The sequence below is a fragment of the Haliotis cracherodii genome, unplaced genomic scaffold, assembly GCF_022045235.1.
Source record: "Haliotis cracherodii isolate W230 unplaced genomic scaffold, xgHalCrac1.p SCAF_3, whole genome shotgun sequence".
In the NCBI taxonomy this organism is placed as follows: Eukaryota; Metazoa; Mollusca; class Gastropoda; order Lepetellida; family Haliotidae; genus Haliotis; species Haliotis cracherodii.
In genome coordinates, this window is record NW_027266286.1 from 11066370 (window position 1) to 11089496 (window position 23127).

The 23127-nt window shown below is 40.6% G+C and overlaps 1 protein-coding gene across 1 annotated transcript in view; it reads right to left on the bottom strand.

Annotated features, from left to right (window-relative positions):
• Positions 1-18265, bottom strand: part of LOC139473641 (multidrug resistance-associated protein 1-like) — a 55740-nt gene extending 37475 nt beyond the window's left edge. The window contains exons 1-7 of the mRNA XM_071256319.1: positions 18164-18265; positions 10840-11016; positions 8808-8939; positions 6650-6778; positions 6073-6189; positions 4081-4136; positions 2539-2679 (exon numbers count right to left, since the gene is read on the bottom strand). Of these exons, the coding sequence (XP_071112420.1) occupies positions 2539-2679; positions 4081-4136; positions 6073-6189; positions 6650-6778; positions 8808-8939; positions 10840-11016; positions 18164-18265 (854 nt within the window). The remainder of the gene's footprint in view (positions 1-2538; positions 2680-4080; positions 4137-6072; positions 6190-6649; positions 6779-8807; positions 8940-10839; positions 11017-18163) is intronic.
• Between the last annotated feature and the right edge of the window lie 4862 nt (positions 18266-23127).

Here is a 23127-nt window from a genome sequence, read left to right on the forward strand (position 1 = left end):
TGACTTTTGACCTTTTCATGGAAAGATACTATATATATGCCATGATATCTGGTTAATAGTTGTTGGAGTGCTTTCAAAGCTACTTCAAACAAGATGAGATATTTTTCTCCTGTACCAGTGAATGGATCATGGCACAGATTAGGGCTGTGACGAGTCCAAATTTACCACCCGGGTACCCCCCAGATGACCCCACCCTACCCGGGTACCCACCCGATGACCCCACCCTACCCGGGTACCCACCCGATGACCCCACCCTACCCGGTATACCCACCCGATGACCCCACCCTACCCGGTATACCCACCCGATGACCCCACCCTACCCGGTATACCCACCCGATTACCCCACCCTACCCGGTATACCCACCCGATGACCCCACCCTACCCGGTATACCCACCCGATGACCCCACCCTACCCGGGTACCCACCCGATTACCCCACCCTACCCGGTATACCCACCCGATTACCCCACCCTACCCGGTATACCCACCCGATTACCCGACCCTACCCGGTATACCCACCCGATTACCCGACCCTACCCGGTATACCCACCCGATTACCCGACCCTACCTGGTATACCCACCCGATTACCCCACCCTACCCGGTATACCCACCCGATTACCCCACCCTACCCGGTATACCCACCCGATTACCCCACCCTACCTGGTATACCCACCCGATTACCCCACCCTACCCGGTATACCCACCCGATTACCCGACCCTACCCGGGTACCCACCCGATTACCCCCACCCTACCTGGTATACCCACCCGATTACCCCACCCTACCCGGTATACCCACCCGATTACCCGACCCTACCCGGTATACCCACCCGATTACCCGACCCTACCCGGTATACCCACCCGATTACCAAACCCTACCCGGTATACCCACCCGATACCCCACCCTACCTGGGTACCTATACTGCAGGTCTCAGGAGATGTCTCAAAATGTCAGATTGGGAACATTTTTAGCATAGCCCTGGCAAAACGTATTTAGATTCATGTATTAAACAATCTGGTCATTCATACACTTAAGTTGAATTAAGTTCTTTATTCAATCATATGAAAATCAAAAGGAATGGGTGCAGAGTTAGAAAGAAATGTGAACATTAATGACTTGTAGTGGATTCATAGAGTTCTATATAATTTTTGTCATTAAACAATATATCACATGACTAACCATGGGTCTGGGCTTTCCTGTGGGAACCCGGTCCCTACTCAGTACCCACCCGACCCAGATACCCGGATACCCGGATACCCAAGTTACCAGCCCCAGCACAGCCCTACTCTAATTGTTAAGGCACTCCGTTGTCACAAGCTTGCTGGCAACTGTTTGTGTTATTTGATATAGTAACCTTACATCAGCAGGGTCTGCCACCACTGATTTTATACTACTCATCACATGGGTCTGACTAGAAGGGTCACGGAAAGGTGAAATGGGGTTTAATGTTGTTAATCATGATTATTTCACTCATGAGAGTTTCCAGGGCTTCGGTCCTGCCCCACACTGAAGGACATGTAACACATGTGGTGTCTCCTTGGGAAAGTGACTTTGTTTGAAATGGGCCTCTGTTCACCCAGCAGTGAATGGGTACCCGGTAGGATTAGATGGTTATGTGGTTGTTAACCTTCTGGTACTCCCCGGAGAGCTGAGAATGAATGTTCAGTGCACACTTGTCCATTGAGCATGCTTATGCAAGGAGTATAGTGCCATAAAAATTGACTATTCCACTTCTTCTTCTTCTTGCTGTTATCATGTGACATGCATGCATGTGTGAGGCTGCATACAAGTCTGGATTTATGTCAGTTTCATAATACCAGCCAACTGAGATACCCTGCTGCAAGAGGGCACGGGTGGCCCAGTCGTATAAGGCGTCGCGATTTGCTGTGCAGAGTTGTGTCCCTTGGGCACGCCAGAAACCTATGATTGTGGGTTCGAATCCCGGTTCACCCCGATTATGTTTCTAGATTTGTCAGCACCATAACCGTGCTGGGTACATGTCTGAGACCTGCATCACTTCGGGCTTTCCTCCCACATTAAGCTGACACGCCGTGATGTAACTGGAATACTGTTAAAAGCGGCGTTAAACCCAACTCACTCACCATGCTGCAATTTAACATGGATGTCCCACTCAGACACAGTATACTGACTCCAAGCTAGCTGGTTTTTGTTGTATCCGTAATGCCGAGCACCAGACAGGGTTACAACAAGTACCATCTTTTTTCATTTATTATGGATATGTGTTCATATAACTTCTAGCCCGTAAAGATCCATGTTAGAATAAGTCTTCAGCGACCCATGCTTGCCGTAAAAGGCGACTATGCTTGTCGTAAGAGGCGACTAAAGATTGGGTGGTAAGGCTTGCCGACTTGGTTGATGCATGTCATCAATCCCAATTGAGTGGATCGATGCTCATGATGTTAATCACTGGATTGTCTCGATCATTTACAGACCGCCGTCATATAGCTGGAATATTGCTGAGTGCAGCGTTAAACAACAAACCAACTAACAACTAATCATATAACTTCCCATAGCTCACCTTTTTGTTGCTTTAAAATTTTCATTCACCTGATGCCAGTTGGGAAGGAAAGGTTCCATCAGTCTTGCACATACAGCATCTGGATGAATGTTGTACACATCCTTCTCCTTTATAGGGGTCTTGTAGCCATTAATAACAAGCCTGTAACAAACAAATACACTTTTTTGGCATTCCCTTTCCTCCAAATATCACTTAATGATTGAGATAGAGTGTGGAAGCTGTACTCCATTGACCAATGAGTAATATTGAGAGGAAAATAACACAAATATTATCAAGACTGCAACCAAGTTTATATAACAGTAATTAGCCTTTTTGTGGCCTGCCCAAAACAAATACAAAATGGTATACTATAAATAAATATGATTTCACAGGTCTCAGATTAACCTCTCAAACTACTTGTGATTGTTCAAACAAAATAAATCACTGTCATTATCTGGAAATATATATATTTTTCTAAAAAAAATTAAAAAGTATTTTATTAATAAGAATTATTCTTATGAACATTTCAGAGAATAATTTTCAAGAGCTTTGTTGAGATGAGAATTATTTGGCTTGTATTGAGGAATATTTTCTTTAAAATAATTTTCTAATACATGTATATACAAAATGTTTGGCAGTGTGTTATGACACACAAGATATGGCTATTACGATAGACAGACAACCTTGTTTTTGTCCACTGATACAAAACACTTGATAAGAAGGATGGAGCAAAGAACAGGACAAACAGATGGTGCAGAAGGTGGTCAGGCTCGCTGACTTGGTTGAAGCATGTCATCAGTCCCAACTGAGTGGATAGATGCTCATGATATTGATCACTGGATTGTCTGGTTCAGACTCGATTATTTAGAGACCACCGTCATATAGCTGGAACTTTGTTGAGTGCTGTGTAAACAAACCAACAACCTGAACAGTGACACATTGCTACCCATCTCGCTGTCCACTGATACAAATCTGTGGACAAGAAGGATGGGACAAACAGATGTGGTAGGAGGGTGTCACACTGCTTCCCAGCTCGCTGTCCACTGATACAAATCTTTGGACAAGAAGGATGGGTTGAGGGTTTGGACAGAAGGATGGGACAAACAGATGGTGTAGAGGAGTGACACATTGCTTCCCAGCTGACTGTCCACTGATACAAATCTTTGGACAAGAAGGATGGGTTGAGGGTTTGGACAGAAGGATGGGACAAACAGATGGTGTAGAGGAGTGACACATTGCTTCCCAGCTGACTGTCCACTGATACAAATCTTTGGACAAGAAGGATGGGTTGAGGGTTTGGACAGAAGGATGGGACAAACAGATGGTGTAGAGGAGTGACACATTGCTTCCCACCTCACTGTCCACTGGCATTGCACTCTTGACAAGAAGGATGGGTTGATGGTTTAGACAGAAGGGACCGACAAACAGATAGTGCAGAAGGGTGTCACACTGCTTCCCAACTCGCTGTCCACTCATACAAATCTTCGGACAAGAAGGATGGGTCGTGGGTTTAGACAGAATGGACAGACAAATAGTGCAAAAGGGTGTCACACTGCTACCAACCTAGCTGTCCACTCATACAGCACTCTTGACAAGAAGGAGGCGTCCACCTCTGGAGACTGGAACACAAGAAGTAAACTATAATCACATGCAGGAGGTCCTCGCAAACCTGTCACCATCCCACTAGGCACCGCCTACTGTAGCCATGTTACTTCATCCTCAGATTAGATATTCAATCAAAGTATAAAGGCAATGACTATCAAAATACATGCCCTGAGGGTGTGTGTTACTTCTTACTGAATCAGGAGAATATGGCATTCTGTCATTGTGGGGGGACAGAATGTGCTGATGTGTCAATGCCTAATAACTAGGGCCCACTTGCACAAAGCGATCTTAGCGCTAAGATGATCTTAACTCCCATACTTTAACATAGGCTTACAATAGTCTTAGCACTAAGATTGTTTTGTGTAAGTGGGCCCAGGACACTTACTTTAAGCCTCAAACAATGCTATGTCTCTTTACTCCGATTAAATGTCATCTATCTTGGAAAAATGACTGTCAGGTGGTTGTTTCAAAATTAATATAATTGATAGGTAAATGAACATTCTTTGCCATATCCATGATGTACTCAGGAGATAAACCTATTCTGTTATATATTTTGAAGCGGTTCAACATTGATTAAATACCAGTAAATGTCTTAAAGAATCTGAATGCAGTGATTGCAATATGAAGCAGCCCTAAAATCAGTGGATATCACTCATTAACCACTTTAAAAATAGTAGAATTAACCAATTAACTTAGACCATCCTTCGATGCCATGGTAGAATTGTGGTTTAAGGCATGAACATAATGTATGTATTGAAAGCAAAATAGCAATCTCATTAAAATCAGATGTAAGTTCTCCAAGCCGCTAAACAAAGATCTCAGGACATTCCATTAAGGGTCATGTCAGAACGACCCTTCGTGATTTTTGACCGACCACTGAAACGACTAACAAGAAGTCGACATCAGTCTATAAGAAAGCAGCTTTATCGAGCTTTACATCACACGTTTTATCCTGGCGACTTCCATTTCAGACTACACTTGAAAAATATGTGGACAGAGTTCTCGATTAAAATTTTGAAAATTGAACAAACGAACATTCCAGAATGTCTAATATATATTTGCGATTGTATGGCAGGGCTTCCCATGTAGTGTGCAAAGCCTCCTCCATTCAATTGTTTATCCCACAGAAGCAAGATAGACGATAGTTTTGATGGAACCAGTCTTACAGGATGTAATTGTCATTCAGAATACCCCGTGTTAACGTTTTCGAGGTTGCATGATTAGAAAACACATTCCGACTGTCACTTTCATGATCTGGTAAGTGACGCTTTGATTGGTGAGATGAAAGGTCGGTCTGACATGACCTGTAATGGGATGTCCTCAGATCTTTGTTTAGCGATAGCAAGAACTAAGATCTGAATTAAATGAGATTGGCAAAATAACACTATGTAAACAAATATTGAAATAACACAATCCCCTAATAGACAATTGTCACATTTAAGAGTAACTCCTAATATACCATTAGGCATAGGCATTTTCTGAAATAGAAACCTATTGAAGGTGTATGGTGATGTTCTGTGCTAGGAACAACCTACATAAATACTTTGTTGTTGGGGGCACGGGTGGTCCAGTTGTCTAAGGTGCCGCGATTCGCTGTGCAGAGTTGCATCCCTTGGGCACGCCAGAAACCTATGATTGCGGGTTCAAATCCCGGTTCGCCCCGATTATGTTTCTAGGTTTGTCAGCACCATACCCGTGCTCATGGGTTTCACAGAAGTGGTTAACCTGCATCACCTTGGGCTTTCCTCCCACATTAAGCTGACACACCGTGATATAACTGGAATACTGTTAAAAGTGGGGTTAAACCCAACTCACTCACTCACTTTGTTGTTACCTGGTAAATCATGATATAAAATGCATTCCTTGACATTGTGGGGAGATAGTACAGTGTACTTAATGAGTTTAATGAATTCAGAGAATTCATTTTCAGGAATGTCAAGAGTATCGTACTGTTGCTATGTAAGTTTTACTCCTCTTCTCTGCAAATGAGTGTAGAACTAGTTGTACTATGATGAGTAAATAGTAGCAGTAGAACATGGCACACTTCAGGATATCTGTTGAACATGTCTGAAATGAGTACAGAAGTAGTTGTTTTAGTATGTGTCATATTGTTGCAATAGAACTTGGGGCACTGCAAGATGTCTGTTTTAATACAGCTGAAATATGTATAGAAGTAGTTGTACTGTCAGTACTATGGAGAGTAGTAGTCGAACAGGCCAAACTGCAGAATGCCTGGTGAACATGTATGAAACAATGAAAATATTAAACAGCTATTGTAACACAAAATGAATCTGCAATGTTCCATTGAATTTAAAACTTATAGTACATAATTTACCAGTACCTCAAATGAAACCTGTAGGGCATCTTTAGGCTATTTATATCTGGCATGTAGAACCACCTTTATGTAGACAAAAATATTGTTTATAAAACTAAAGCTACCTTGCTTATCAGCCCATGATTAGTTAGTAATAATATAAACCAACAACATTTAATTAGTTAGCCCTTGTCAGAAAAGCTCAGTGCCTGCCTTTTGTATGATGATGTGGTAGAAGGGGATAATTCCGGCGAGGACCAGGAAAAGCCAGAGGAAGAACAGCACGCCTGAAGTGATGAAGCCCTTCTTCCTCTCCAGCATAGATAGGCCACAGGACAACACCTACAGCCAACAGCACAGCAATGTCAGCAGTAATGTACATCCTGGGTATAACATTCACAGTGTTTATGTGTATGAGCAATGCACTTCCAAAGGAATTACTGTCTATTCTTGATTACCGTATTCGACGTAATAAGTGCCCACAGCGATATTTCTTAATATATTGGCTAGTGAACAATCCCAATCAGCACCCCTTCCGATTGATCAATGTACAAAAGACTTATTTATTCGTGTATAATACGCACTGGTGTGTTATATGCATCCTTAATTATGGGCAATTAAATTCTGGAAAAATATATATGTGGTATATAAATATTTCAGGCTGTCAGCATAAACCACAAAATTTATCTTTCAACTCTGTTTTTTTCATCAAAATATTATTCTAATAACAGCCCCTATTTCTAATTTTGAGAGCGCCTGGGCGCTTATTACGTCGAATACGGTATATCACATTTTCTTAGTGAGGTGTGTTTTACAACTAAAATACTTTAGACCAGTCGAACTTATTTCTTACAGACAAGATGTTCATTTTGTGAAAGTGAAATTGAATAGCATTTTGAGGAAATTAATCTCGAATAAACCACAACCATTGTTGGTCAGCTCCGTTACCACAATTTGGTTATAAGCAGATTGGCACAGAAATATCAGCTAGTTAATGAGGTAAAGGGCCATCCAAGGTCTGGAGGTCCTTGTGTGATGCTAGCATGCGAAGATTACAACCTGCTTCACTTTGTTTAGGGACAATCCTACAATCCTACAAGCACGACACGTGAAGATCCGGGGTAGAAAAGGACTTCAGCAACCCATGCTTGCCGTAAAAGGCGACTTATAATGCTTGTCGTAAAAGGCGACTAACAGGATTGGGTGGTCAGGCTCGCTGACTTGGTAGATACATGTCATCGATCCCAATTGCGTGGATCAATGTTCATGATGTCAATCACTGGACTGTCTGGTCCAGACTCGATTATTCACAGACCACCGTCATATAGCAGGAATGTTGCTGAGTGCAGTGTTAAACAACAAACAAACCAGCCAACCTACAAGCACAATCACCTTTCTGAAGGAGAACTGAATGCCCCACAGACAACTGTCATCATGGACTTGAGAAGTCGACTCAATGCAACAGGATAAGCAGGGTGATCAAGCAACCTATATGCTCTCAGTTCCTTGCAGTGTCTATTTGGGATGGCGTTTGACAAAACGTTGAGGATATGGAGGAAGATCCACCAGGCAGATGAGATCAGGTTCTTGTTGCATGTCACAGAACATTCGTCCCATAGTCCACTTTGGTGGAGGATCAGTCATGATGGGGTCGGCCATTCCATGACTGGACGCTGAGTGGTCACTATGCAGGGGAATTGGGTGACAGGTAAATGGCTTCAAATTCTGAATCTGATCATTGTACCATGTATCATGTATATTTATAAGCACTCACTGGCTACCAGACCTGGACGACAATGCGAGACCACACTGTTCACAAGAGGTAACTTTCAGTCTTTCCAACAGAATGCCTTCACAACCATCCCTTGACCTGCATCTGTCATATATATCCTGGGGCGTAAAAGCAGGACCCACTCGTAGCCAATATACAGGAACTGTCACTCGCATTGCACTGAGAATGGCAAACCTACCCTAGAAGTGCATCAGACATCTCACTGGAGGTATGAGGAGGAGGGTTAAAGCAGTAATCTAGGCACATGGCAGCTTTACATGTTATTGACAGTCTCATCATAGGACTCACAGAAAGTCATGTTGGGGGCATAAAAATAATTTTTAACAACTGACACCCTGGTCACACACCAGTTTTGCCAATAATACACTCAATGAAATGTCCACCATAATTAGAATACGACTTTATAAAATGTCATAATTGTTGTCCAAAATAATCGACAAGGAATTACTCTTTCAGGAAACAGTATCATGTCTAATTTCTCAGTGTCTCAGATTTGGGGCCAGTGCACAGATTTTCAAACTTCTTGGTGAAAAAGGCAGATGGGCGTTTAACTCTTTTCCAGGTGTATATTTTACTTACCAATGTGAAGAAGAGGATGATAGGTGAGATGACGTCAGCAGTAAAATAGGAAGGAGACTGGTTGTCATGGTGATGGCTGAAAACTTGTATCATGTTCACAAGAGTGGTCACCATCAACAGACAAGATGTGAACTACAAGAGAATAATAAGCATGATAAAAAGACATAAACATAAAACAGATTCAGGGCCCTGTTCCACAAAGCGATCTTAACGGTAAGATGATCGTAACTCCCATACTTTAACATAGGCTTATGACAGTCGTAGCGCTAAGATCTCTTTGTGGAACGGGTCCCAGCTGTTATCTCACCTTACATAATAACATCAGCTTGTGATTGATTAAGGAGCAGGAGATTAATTTCTAAGAAGCCCGCTCATAAAGCCCGCTTGTGTACCCTACTGAGAAATCAATCGGAACACACCTCAGGTTACTTGCTTATCAGGTATTGTTGAGCTGAAATGAACCAATGTTTAACCGAATGCATTGGGTAAAAAAAAGTAACGTTTGCCTCATCTGCCAGCTGTCAAATATATAATTCCTTTATTTTTGTGGTGCCTTTGCCAAATTATGTTTGTTTGTTTGTGTGTTTTGTCAGCATAGTCCAGCTATATGACAGTGATCTGTAAATAAATTCGAGTCTGGACCAGACAATCCAGTGATTGATGGCATGAGCATCGGTCCAAACAATTGGGATATGATGACATGCATCAGTGAAGTCAGTGAGCCTGACCACCCGATGCCGTTAGTCGCCTCTTACGACAAGCATAGTTGCCTTTTACGGCATGCATGGGTTTAAGAAGACCTATTCTAACCTGGATCTTCACGCTAAATGATGTAGTGATATTCCCACATAATGTGTAATGTATTGACAATAGTGAAGAGATAGATATTCCATTTGTAATTCACTGCAGAGTGGATAGCTTAAAAACCCCAAGGCTATCTGCCAGTGAAACAATATTTTTCTGGAGTGAATGAAAATGGGTACCAGTTAACATGTGCAAGTCATGTTATAATACTATGAATATGACTTTGTATCAAGCCTGTTATAACCTGTTTAGTGTGAATATCAGTACAAGCCTGTTATAACCTGTATAGTGTGATTATCAGTACAAGGCCATTATAACTTGTATAGTGTGAATATCAGTACAAGCCTGTTATAACTTGTAGAGTGTGAATATCACTAAGTACCAAGCCTGTTATAACCTGTATAGTTTGAATACTACTTCGTATCAAGCGACTGCCTCCGTGGTCTAGTGGTAGAGCGGAATGTCCGGGGTTTGATCCCCGGCCGCATCATACCAAAGGACGTTAAAGGTGTTACTTGTTGTTACCCAGTCTGGCACTCGGCATTAAGGAACTAAAACAAGGACTGGTCAGCTCGGAGTCAGTATACTGTGTCTGAGTGGGGTATTCATGTTCAACTGCGGCATGGTATTTCATTTGGCTACCACTATAAATCAACATCAGTCCGGACTAGTACAAGCAGCCGAACACAAACATATACACACACACATGCATGCACATCGCTATATATATATATATATAAGTGTAATAATCTTGGAGGCAACGTTAAACCCCATTTCATCTCACCTCACCTCATATCAAGCCTCAGTTATGGCCTCTATAATGAGTGTAAATGTCATGTTATACTCTACCTCGGAAGTATTATAATACTATGAATATCACTAAGTACATCACTAATCACTAAGGTATAATACTTTTACTGTGAATATCATTCAGTACCAAGTTTTTATCAAAATGGTAAATAATAAAATTGTTATAGAGATCAGTCAAATACATAAATCATCTTATTGTTATAAAAAACCCATTTTGTAGTCGATAGATCATCATCTGTGCTTTGATTATAGGAAAGTCAATGAAAAGGTAATGACATGTGTGAATTTCAAGATAGACACAATTTTATTGATAACAACTTAGTTGTTATCAATAGGATTGCGTCTATCTTGTCATCCAACAACTTCTAAGTAATGCCTATCAAACAATTAATGTGTGAATTTGTGTTACAAAACATACCAACTTGGCTATGAATAAAAGGCTTAATTTGATGACATCATCAGTTTGTGATGTGAGGTAGAACACGTAAAGTGGTGACAGCAGCCACAGCCATCCACATGGGATCCACACAAGGAGTGTGTCCTGGAAGCAGCTGGTCAACTCTGGCCAAGTATTGTACCATGTTAGGTTTGTATCCTGGAACAGAAAAACATTTAATGAGACGACAGGTGGACTCGTCTTCTTTATCAAGGCTTGGGAAAATAGGCATGTATTTATCTAGAACTGCTCAGTCATTCGGCAGCAAATCAGTAAAAAGTCCTAAATTGCAATCATAAATGTTCCAGATTCATGTTAATATAGTCATAACTAATGTTCTGGCTTTGTAGAGACCAAACTGACTTGTATTTCACTGATAACTGATGATTAAAGCGACACTTTTTTGATTTATGTTTTACAGATTTATTCCAGCTTTTCCACACAAAGTTAGTCGAAATAAAAATAAGAATAAATAGCTATGTCAATTGTTTATTTATATGAAAGTCATTATGCCGTGGAGTTAAAACTGCAGCTGGCTTCAAGTACAAATAGAGATGTAGACATGGAATTGATATATAATATTTTATTTTTTATGAGGGTGTATATTACTAGTGGGAGACTTAATAAAAGTAAATATACTCAACTGCAAATGAAACGACACCCCAAGTAACATTGCATGAAAACATTTTAATATCTAGGTAATTTTTGTCAAAGTTTCTAAAATTTAACATGACCTTGTCCGGAAAATGAAATTTGAGGATTAAAAAACAAAGCAGATGACAATAAAACCGATCGCCCAAACGCATCACGGCAATGGCCATGGTAACCCACTGCACGTGAGTTCCGTGCAAATTGAAATGCACATGCATTCCCCCATTTCTTGCCCTATAAAAATCCACCTGGATCGGTAACATTCATTCATTATTGAATTGCTACCACATACCAAGACTGACAAGAAATCAGCGACACCAAGCCCTTGGACGATTGCAAGCTGGACAAACCGCCTGGCAAGTAGCCAATGCATTTCAAGTCCACGTAAGGACCATATACAGGCTCCAGCAATGGTACCAGACCACCAAAACTACAGATGACCGACCACTTAGTGGAAAACCAAGGGTCACCACCCGACGTCAGGATCGTCAGATTGTGCGACAGCATCTTCAAGGTCGCTTTGATACTGCTGCGGAAACAGCTCGACAGACCATGGTGACACACCAGCGACACCTAAGTGCGGACACTGTGCGTCTACGATTGACGAACAGACACCTCCAGTGCCACAGGCCATACTGCCACCACGTCATCGCCTGGACCGTCTTCAGTGGGCAACACAGCACAAGCATTGGTGCCACCAGCAGTGGACAAGGTAATGTTAAATTTAAGAAACTTTGACAAAAATTACCCAGATATTTAAATGATAACTTTTCATGCAATGTCACTTGGGGTGATGTTTCTTTTGCGGTTCAGTATAGTTGCGATCATGATATATTGCATTTGCACATATGAACTAGTTAGATTACTTTGCTTTAAATTGGTCATGATTTTTATTCATAAAAGAACAAGTTTATTTAACAGGGGTGTGGTGTTTATAAAAACATGACAGGTTTGGGAAGGATAAAAAAAAATCAATAGGGTCCCATTTTATTCGCTTTTGAAATTGTTTTTCCAAAATACATCCCTAGCTCTTTTACTGTAATAAATAGCAGGCCATTGATGTTCCAGGTTTTTTGTCATTGAAATACAAATAAAAGGCAATACATGGGTTCACTTTCAATTCTGCTTATTGTATTCAAGCCATTACCACAAATACAATTGTAGACTTTGGAACAGCCTTTCAAATAAATAAGTGAACTGAATATATTTTCCCAACAGATTGTTATCAATTCTTTGGTAGGTTATTCCAGTCAATATGAAATGCCCCAAAATGAATAAGTTTTCCAATTACTTTTGAGTTAACATATACACTTATTGTTAAGAGTTGTAATCTGTGGCACTGTACATGATTCAGTGTATAGATTTATTGACAAAATATCTATAAGCATACACTATACAGTGATCTTTAAATATATATTATGTACAGTCAAATTGCATTTATGTATACACATGTATATTTCAAAACAAGATAACCAATTATTATGTTTATAAACATGTAACAACAGTACCAAACTAAAATATTTAGGAATATACCATGCTCTACATTGAGTGAGTGAGTTTGGTTTTACAGATTTGGGCTTCACACATTGTACCCATGTCAGGAATCAAACCCGGGTCTTCGGCGTGACAAGCAAATACTTATATATTCTACTACATATTCTAACACAAAGTGTCAAAGTCCCAGGTTCTGACTGTAAAGGTATTTGCAATAAAATAGTTATAAACGCTATTGCGATACTATGCCATTATCATTTAAATTGTAAGGATATATGGCTATACAATCCAGTTTAGCAAGTGGTCAGATGTTACAAATATTTTATTTGGGATAATACTTCCTTAGTAAAGTACAAATTCGAATACTTCCATAATTTATAATGACATTGTATATTCATAGCTTTCGGCCATGGGAGCAGTGCCAATTTACACTGGTCAGAGGGGTACACAAAGTATGTGATCAAGACTACCAGTTGTTGGACTTTCATTTTTGTGGAAGCCTCGGTGACTGAGGGTGTGCTAGTGATTTTGTACCTCACACTGAGAGTGTGGGTTCGAATCCCAGATGGGACTCAACCCAAGAAAGTATAAGACTTTGTACTTTACTAAGGAAGTGTTATCCCAAATATAACATTTGAGAAAGCTTAGTTCCTCTACCATGCTACAATAAAGATTCCCCTGTATTGTTGAACGTGATGATAAAGCCTGCCAAGCTGTAGGTTCAGCACACTGCTTGGGAGGGACTTGGAAGGGAGTTAAGACAGGTACCTCTGATTATAGTTAATTCGGGAGGAAAGCCGAAGTGATGCAGGTCTCAGATGTTTACCACTTCGGTGAAACCCACAAGCACGGGTATGGTGCTGACAAACCTAGAAACATAATCGGGGCGAACCGGGATGCGAACCCACAATCATAGGTCTCTGGCATGCCCAAGGGACGCACCTCTGCACAGCGAATCGTGGCGCCTTGGATGACTGGGCCATTTGTGCCCCTGATATATGTACTAGCACCTGTACTGAAACATTGAATTGCAAGAATAAAGAAGCTGAAATCCATGTGAACTCTGCTTCCTATACTTACGATATGTGCATGGATTTAACTGATGTGGACCATGTTATTTAAGGAGCGTGTATCCATAATTGTATTTAGGTAAGCTTATAACCATTAATATGTGTACACCCAATGTTAAATCCTAGAGTACTGTATTCATTAGAATGAATTAAGTCCCTTGCACTTAGAAAATTGACAAAGGGGTGCTTATTACAACTATAAATGAGTTAAATTTGTTGTCATTGATCGAACAGTGAACTTACATCTTTTCGATAATAGTTACTAGGTATATACCACTTCAACGCTGCTGTTTCCTGTAAAAATATCTGAATACACACAAGAAAAAATGGATTGTCTTCAAAATGTGTAGTTTTAGTAGGGAGCACTTATTCATATTACTTACAGATTGGTCTCGTTAGTTAGAGTGCTATGTCAAGTACATGTATTTATGATTTGTATAAGATTAAGTACTATTTCAACAGATAGATTTATTGAGATGGTTTAGTACATGGAGCAAAATTTTAATGAATATGATTTCACACTCAGGTAAACAATGCAATAATATTTTCTCTACATAATGATTTGACAGTATGAATATGAATACTTTATTAAAAAAAACATTATAAAGGTTTTTTACAATTTATAGTTGAGCCATGATAATTCATAAAAAAAACTCTCAAATTTCATTTTGTGCCCCAGATATAACTGTACGTAAAGACCCTAATTCCCAAAGTAACACCTAAATACTTATATTCGTTGTTGTCACATTTCATAACAGAAACATTAAGTTACATACCTGAGCTGTGAGTTACTACTCATATATTGACTCTACCCAACACATGCTCAAGGTATGCTCTGATTTTTCTGTCACCCAATTTAATTTGTTTGGGGGGCAATGGGTCTGAATCTCAGATGTTCCCTAATCGTGATCTTGGTCTGTCACTCTGACATCTATGTGATCAGGAGACACTGCAACTATCAACTTACCCCATCCAGGAATTCTTAAATAGAGAGGAATTTATCTATGTACTCACAGAGGCTGACAATATGATCAAAATATGATCAAATGTGATGGGAAATATCAGTTAAAATTTCATATCATCAATGGTTCTTTGTGGACAACAAGACCAACACAAGAATGATGAAACTATTATACTAAATACTGGTAGTTTTACATTATTGGAATGAATTCATTATTATAATACCTCTAAATTTAATAAATTCAAATTATCAAACATTATGCTTTTGTCCAAATCTGCAATACATTTAAACCAAGCCTATCGTCACACTCATTTCCTTGTACAAGTCATAGGCCAAGTGTTATCAGCATGGGTTGTCTGGTGAAATACATAGAAAATCTCACCCAAGTGTTTTTTGATATCAATGAGTGAGTGAGGTAAGATTTATAGTCACATCGGCAGTATTTCAGCCATATCATGACTAGTTCAAGTTGTACAGGAATAAGATATAAATATAGACTATAAAATCTGTCGACTAATGACAGTAAAATCACTAGACTATCACAGATATAGATTTAAAACTAGCATGTTACTATAAACAGGTGACTATTCTGAACAATACATTGTAACACTGGGCTAGAGATCACCAGCAACCAAAGTTAGGCCACCATACTAGGGACCATGGGAACTTATGGTACATCTGCTTCCTGCATGGTACCCCAGCAGGATTTACACCATCCCTCTGGCTACTTGTGATTGTCAGGAAGTTCAAGCCAAAACATTTAAAACCAACAAGTATTCTACGATTAAAATCACAGAGAGATGAAAAATACTTTGAATGAAATAGGTTTTACGTACCCTCTCACTTTTGATATCAAATATATATCACCACAAGTTTGTAAACATTATCGACAAGTGTAGATATTTCTCATATCAAAAGACACTTGGGTGAGATTCTATTTTACATCCACCATCATTTTCCCAATTTTTTTTCAGTTTGTAAACAGCAATAACCAATGTCTTGAGTGTACAAAATACAGGTAACCAGCTTCAGTGGCAGGGAGATTAGTTGTGTCATTTGATTGTGATGTCATGGTAACTGATGACCTCATAATGGTCTGCAGAGCATTGAGATGCAATTTCATAATCCACACAATATCTCCTGTGGAGGCCTGGTGAGTATTGGATGATAAACATATTTGTCAACATATCCTGATAATTATGGGGCCTATATCTTGAAGTTGTGATTAGTTAGACACTGTAGGCTAGTCACTATAATTAAGGTGATCACCAACTACCAGACTGCTAAAGATTTGATATTTGAGGGGGATCTGGGATTTTGTCTAAAAAAATCAATTGTCCCCCAAAATGCTTTAAACATAATTATGCTTCAGACTGTTATTGCAAAAAGACATTGTTTGCCATAAAAATGATGTTGCAAGACACAATTCTAGATCAGCCTGTTACATATAAACTGAAGTACAAAAGAAAGTACACACCCCTAAAACATCATATATTACGCATATGGTTGAAAAAGTTGTTACATTTTTGGCGCTATCGTAATGTAATGAACAAAACCATTGAGAGCATATCGCAGAAACGTAACCTTGACATTATGATAGGCAACGAAAGCACACATTGTGAAAATGGCAATTTTCTCTATTTGCACGTGCAATGTGCGTAGAAACAGTATAAAAGGCAGTGGATTCTATCGTTCATTACACATTCAACGAAAAAACACAAGACAAATGCCACGTTTAACAGCGGCGGAGCGAGAGAGAGCCGTGGGAATGTCCCAAGTGGGGGCGTCGAACAGTCACATCCCAAGGACCCTTGGCTGCACCAGGCAAACCATTATCAGACTCCTTTGTCGTGTCAACCAGATTGGCCAGACATCCGACCACCCAAGAAGAGGAAGACCGAGAGTGACGACCCCTGCAGAAGACCGGTACATACGCACATTACACCTGTGCAACAGGTTCCTCACCATGGCATCAACAGCGTCGACAGCGTTAGGTCACCACATCAGCAGGAACACAGTCATGAGACGACTACGAGCTGCTGGTATCCGGGCTTATCGACCATTCCGTGGGATGACCTTGACCGCTCAACACCGTATCAGCCGTCATTGCTGGGCAAGAAGAGTCAGACGCTGGCAATGTCTTGACTGGTCACGAGTCCTCTTTACCGATGAAAGTCGATTCAACCTATATCATGCTGACGGTAGAGTGAGAGTCTACCGACGTAGAGGCGAGCGACTGGCTGGAGCATGTGTCCAACAAGTTCATCCTTTTGGCGGAGGCAGCGTTATGGTTTGGGGAGGCATTTGCGGCGAACAGAAGACGGATTTGGTCATTCTCCACCAGACCCTGACAGCCCAGAGGTACAGGGACCAAGTGTTACAGCCGGTGGTGATCCCCTTCATGCAGAGGCAAAGGCAGGGGTTTCTTTTTCAGCAAGATAACGCCCGACCACACACCGCTAGACTCACTATGGACTTCCTGAACTGTCAGAACATTCAGCTTTTGCCTTGGCCATCACGCTCTCCGGACTTGTCACCCATTGAACACCTGTGGGACCATCTCGGTAGACAGTTGCGACGACGTGCACAGCCACCAACCACCATACCACAGCTGGAACAGGCTCTGCGAGAAGAGTGGCAGCGGATCCCTAATGACGTCATCCGACGGTTGACCTTTTCCATGAGAAGGCGTGTCCTGGCTTGCATTAACTCAAATGGGGGTCATACGAGGTACTGAGACCACTCGCATGGCCTTCATACCTGGGACTGTCATCATTTCTACAAGTGTGATTTTTGATGAGTGACCGCCTATGGACGTTATTGTGGCCACAAATCTTTAAATCCATTCTAAACATGTTTGAAAATGACTCAACAATGACATTAAACATTACAATCACAATAAAGTTTTCCCTGTCTTCTTTTACTGTCAGAATAGTGGGGTGTGTACTTTCTTTTGTACTTCAGTTTAGTTCTCTCAATATGCAATTGCAAAAAAATGTGTGGAACATTGGTGGTGATGGGCATGTAGTAATGCTTAAATGACATTTAAACTTTAATTTTGACATCACCATAACAGCCATGGCATTTATCAATATGGCGCACATAATTCAATGAAGAAAGCTGAACTTACCCACAAAGGCTGTCCATGACAGAATCCTTCCATCCTTGTACGTGATCCCCACAGACTGGCAACCTCTCTACCAGCTCTGTACAACACAGCACACATGGACATGCACATGGGCCAATGAAGGGGAGGCAACTGCAGAAGGCAGGATAATAAAAATAAGGTGCAGATTATGTTATGTTAGAAGTGAAGCAGAAAGAGCAAAGCCTTTTTATGCAATTAATAAATTCTTGAAACGAGCTTCAAAAGCTCTTGGTATGTCCCCTCAGAAACTGAAAAATGTTGTTAGTCGACGAGATACAAATAGTCAGGCCAAGGAGGTAGGGAACATGTCAAAACCACGCAAGGTTGATAAATTAGACAGTTTTCAGAGTTTTTTCCCCCGTGAGTACCCGGATGATACGCAACGCAACTGAGCGTGACCAGAGACTGGGCTACCGTCTGCAAGGACAGCTAAATAAACTTGGAAGCTGGAGGCAATATTTGTTTTACGCATTTTTGCATAAACACTGATTGGTTAACTGTGATCTATAAAGATTTCGACAAAGGGCGCATGTTAATTAATTTCTTCAGCCTAAACAAACAGACAAAAAAGAACATAGGAGCTCATAGGATGTCGTCATTTGGAAATACCCCAGATGGTTATAGTTTAATGCTAAAAAAAAGTATCAATGCAGTTTAAGCATTTTCGGATTTCGGCTTCCGTCGATAATACGATTACTACTCCCTTGTTGTCATCCACGTTTTCTCTTATAACCCTACACTTGTGTATATGTCGTCATTCACTTGATGCTCAGTTAATGAATTTATTACAGGTAGAATTAGTGGTAGCACCACTTAGATTACCTGACGTAGGTGCCCATTTGGCATTTATTGTGTCTGGGGTAATTATTCAGTCTAAATCCAGGTTTGAAGTGAGGTGAAATGTGTGTTATGTAATATGCACGTGGCAGCCCAGCAAGAGATGAATGATCAGTTGATTTACTTTTTTTTGTAAATCAACGGATTGTTCCTAGTCATCAAAGGATTAACAGAAAATATGTTGATTGATTAATCCCTGTTATCTTGCACAGTGGATATGTCAAGAGTGTTTACATGTCTAGGTTTACTAAAACAAAGGGAATACACTCATATCATGGCGTGAAGTGCCGATGTAAAAACAACATACTTTGTTCAAAGGGTTAACTGATAGTACGTTGATTGATTGATCATTGTTATCTATCACTAGGAACCGTGGACGTTATGAAAATAGTTGTCACGTGGGCTTTCTCAGCCGACCATTGAGACTTGACACCTATGTAAAACACCTGAAACAATCCAAGTATATATATTTTAAAATATTTGATTGTTACTGAGACACGTGACATCGAATAAGTTTCTTTGCACAGCTGCAGACGAGTGGGATATTGTTCCTTTGTGTGGATATTCACGGATACATTCCTCGAACATGGAAGCTGCCTAAAATTTATACACATAAATTTGGTAGGTTGTAATTATGATATTTGCATTTTGTTTTTCTTCATTTGAACCGATTCGTCTTGGTTGGGAAATTCTTCAATGCGCGATAGACGTTGTTTTCACAGGTCTTTTCCTTTGTAAGCGTGTATATACTACCGTCAATTTGTAAAATGTGATTCCTTCAGGCAATTTATAAAATGTGTAAATATTTCAATCATTTTGACTAAAAAATCTGTCCAGATTGATTAAGACGATCAAAAGGGCCTACAAACATCACAACAGATTATTACGTAGGATTAGTAGCCAAACAACATAGAAATGTACTTTTCAACGTAACATTTTCAGTCTCTTGGTGAGGACATTAAACATCAAAATGTTTGGAATTCGTTATCATAATAATACAGATGGAAATGTTTTTCAGTCACTTTGTAAAATAACTGAATATTTAGACGTTTAATAAATTTGTTACACAATTGACAGTAATAAATATACACACTATAAAAAAAGCAATGCTCAGGTGAAATATTTACTTTGTGTTGCAAGTCAAAATAGTGTAAACGAAAATCGCAAAATTACCAAGCCAGCGAATTATCAAAACTTCGTCACGATTACCGATGCTACCCACAAAGATACCAACATTTCCTTATTATCTCGAAAACTGTATTTCATTTTGTTGATCAATGTGACCATACGCCCTTATTACTACCCATAAAAGTGACTAATGCGCTTACGAATGGCGCAGCAGAGGTCGCGAACTAGTCTAGATTTCTGCTATACATCCGAGTACTCACTGGGAAAAAACAATAACAAAGGCAACAAGCAGTCCCGGGGAATTGCGTTAGATCAGTGCCCCTTTAAGTCAGACGTGCAATTGTTAAAAGTACCTGTCCCTAAGAATTTGGAAGAAACACCTTGAAACTGATCATGATTTACGTGTTACAAAGTACAAACTATGGCAGCTGTTGCATACATTTGGTTACAAATACAAAAAGATAACTGGAGAAAATAGGGCTGTGTTGTGTGAACGGTCTGACATTGTTCGTCTCCGAAATCATTACCTTCGTACCATCAAGCAGAAACGTGAAGAAGGATATGAGCCCGTCTTCTTAGATGAGACATGGGTAAATGCGTCACACACAGCCAGCAGTCAGTGGGTACCCAGTGGTGACTGTAAGGAGTCTGGTAGAAAGTTACCAATGGGAAAAGGTGAAAGACTCATAGTTCTCCATGCTGGTTCTGCTAGTCAGGGTTTTCTCCCAGACTGTGACCTCGTCTTTAGAGCCAAGGCCAAAGACAACAGGGACTACCACACAGAAATGAACGGCAATGTATTTCTGGAGCGGGTGAAAGATAAATTAGTCCCTGCTTTGCCTACCAAGTCTCTCATTGTCATGGACAATGCACCGTATCATAGTGTACAGGATCCAGGAAGCAAGACTCCAACCTCTAATAACCGTAAAGGAGACATGGTTACTTGGCTGCAACGGAGGAACATTACCTTTCCTTCTCGAGCGACGAAACCACAGCTCTATGAAATCATCAAAACTATGAAACCTGACCCCGTGTATATAGTTGACAGTTACATCAAGGGTCAGGGTCACGCTGTCTTACGACTGCCACCGTATCACTGCGACCTGAATCCAATCGAGTTGGTATGGGGCACCGTCAAGGGTGACGTTGGACGATCGAGCACAACGTTCAAATTACGAGACGTTGAACAACTCGTAAAGGAATCCCTTGGTCGGGTAACAGTAGAAACATGGAGGCGTTGTGTGGCCACAGTCGTTGACGAGATAGAGCCACGTTATTGGTCACGAGATGGACTACGGCCAGCAACAGTCCAACCTATAATAGTGGCAGTCAGTTCAGGCACCAACAGTTCCGACGACGACATCTATGGCATGAGCGAGTCAGATTGCGACTGAAATTATCATGAGACGGCCCCTCTAACGCTCTGTCATTTCCCCTACCACAGAACGTGCAGTGCATGCGTGCTTGCGCTGTGCCTTCCACGGTTTGTCCCCCCTACGTGTCATGTACACATTTCTATACAAAATTACATGATAGTTTCTTAAGGAACTTCATCCGTGTGTGGGTCTTAAAATAAACAAAATTCAGATTTTGTTGGGTACAGGGTATTAATGGTCAAGTACCGTATTGATGTTTCATACATTTTTCTGGATTTCGAGTTATTTTGCAATTCATCGTTCTCATTTGGAGTCAAACGGACTGTGTAGGTATGACCTGAGTGATAGCTTATCCCTGTCCTTGTGTCAACAGGGTTTTACATAATGTGGTGTAATGTGAGGGCCTTCTGTCACATGTCTTGCCCATGCTGGTAGTTCCTAGACAGGTGATACGATGAAATGGGTGGAAATTGGGAAACGGACAGGTGATTTAATATACCGGTCTCTCAATGAATAGGATTTGTAGTAATGACATTGAGGCTGTCAAAAATAAGGATTTCTTGTACTGACATTGCGGCTGTGAATGATAAGGACTTGTCGTACTGACATTGCGGCTGTGAATCATAAGGACTTGTAGTACTGACACTGAGGCTGTCAATGATAAGGACTTGTCGTACTGACACTGAGGCTGTCAATGATAAGGACTTGTAGTACTGACACTGAGGCTGTCGATGATAAGGACTTGTAGTTCTGACACAGAGGCTGTCAATGATAAGGACTTGTATTGACATTAAGGCTGCATATACAGTCAATGATACGGACTTGTAGTTCAAACAGGCTGTGAATCATAAGGACTTGTGGTACTGACATTGCCGTTGTCAATGATAAGGACTTGTAGTACTGACATTAAGGCTGTCAATGATAAGGATTTGGAGTACTGACATTGCCGTCGTGAATCATAAGGACTTGTAATACTGACAATGCGACTGTCAATGATAAGGACATGTAGTTCAAACATTGAGGCTGTGAATCATAAGGACTTGTGGTACTGACATTGCGGCTGTCAATGATAAGCATTTGCAGTACTGACATTGCCGTTGTGAATCATAAGGACTTGTCGTACTGACATTGCGGCTGTCAATGATAAGGACTTGTAGTACTGACACTGAGGCTGTCAATGATAAGGATTTGTATTGACACTGAGGCTGTCAATGATAAGGACTTGTATTGACATTAAGGCTGTGAAAGATAAGGACTTGTAGTACTGACATTAAGGCTGTGAAAGATAAGGAGCTGTAGTACTGACATTGAGGCTGTGAATCATAAGGAGCTGTAGTACTGACATTAAGGCTGTGAATGATAAGGACTTGTGGTACTGGCATTAAGGCTGTGAATGATAAGGACTTGTAGTTAAAACATTGAGGCTGTGAATCATAAGGACTTTTGGTACTGACATTGCGGCTGTCAATGATAAGGTCTTGTCGTACTGACATTAAGGCTGTGAATGATAAGGACTTGTAGTACTGACATTAAGGCTGTGAATCATAAGGACTTGTGGTACTGACATTAAGGCTCTGAATCATAAGGACTTGTGGTACTGACATT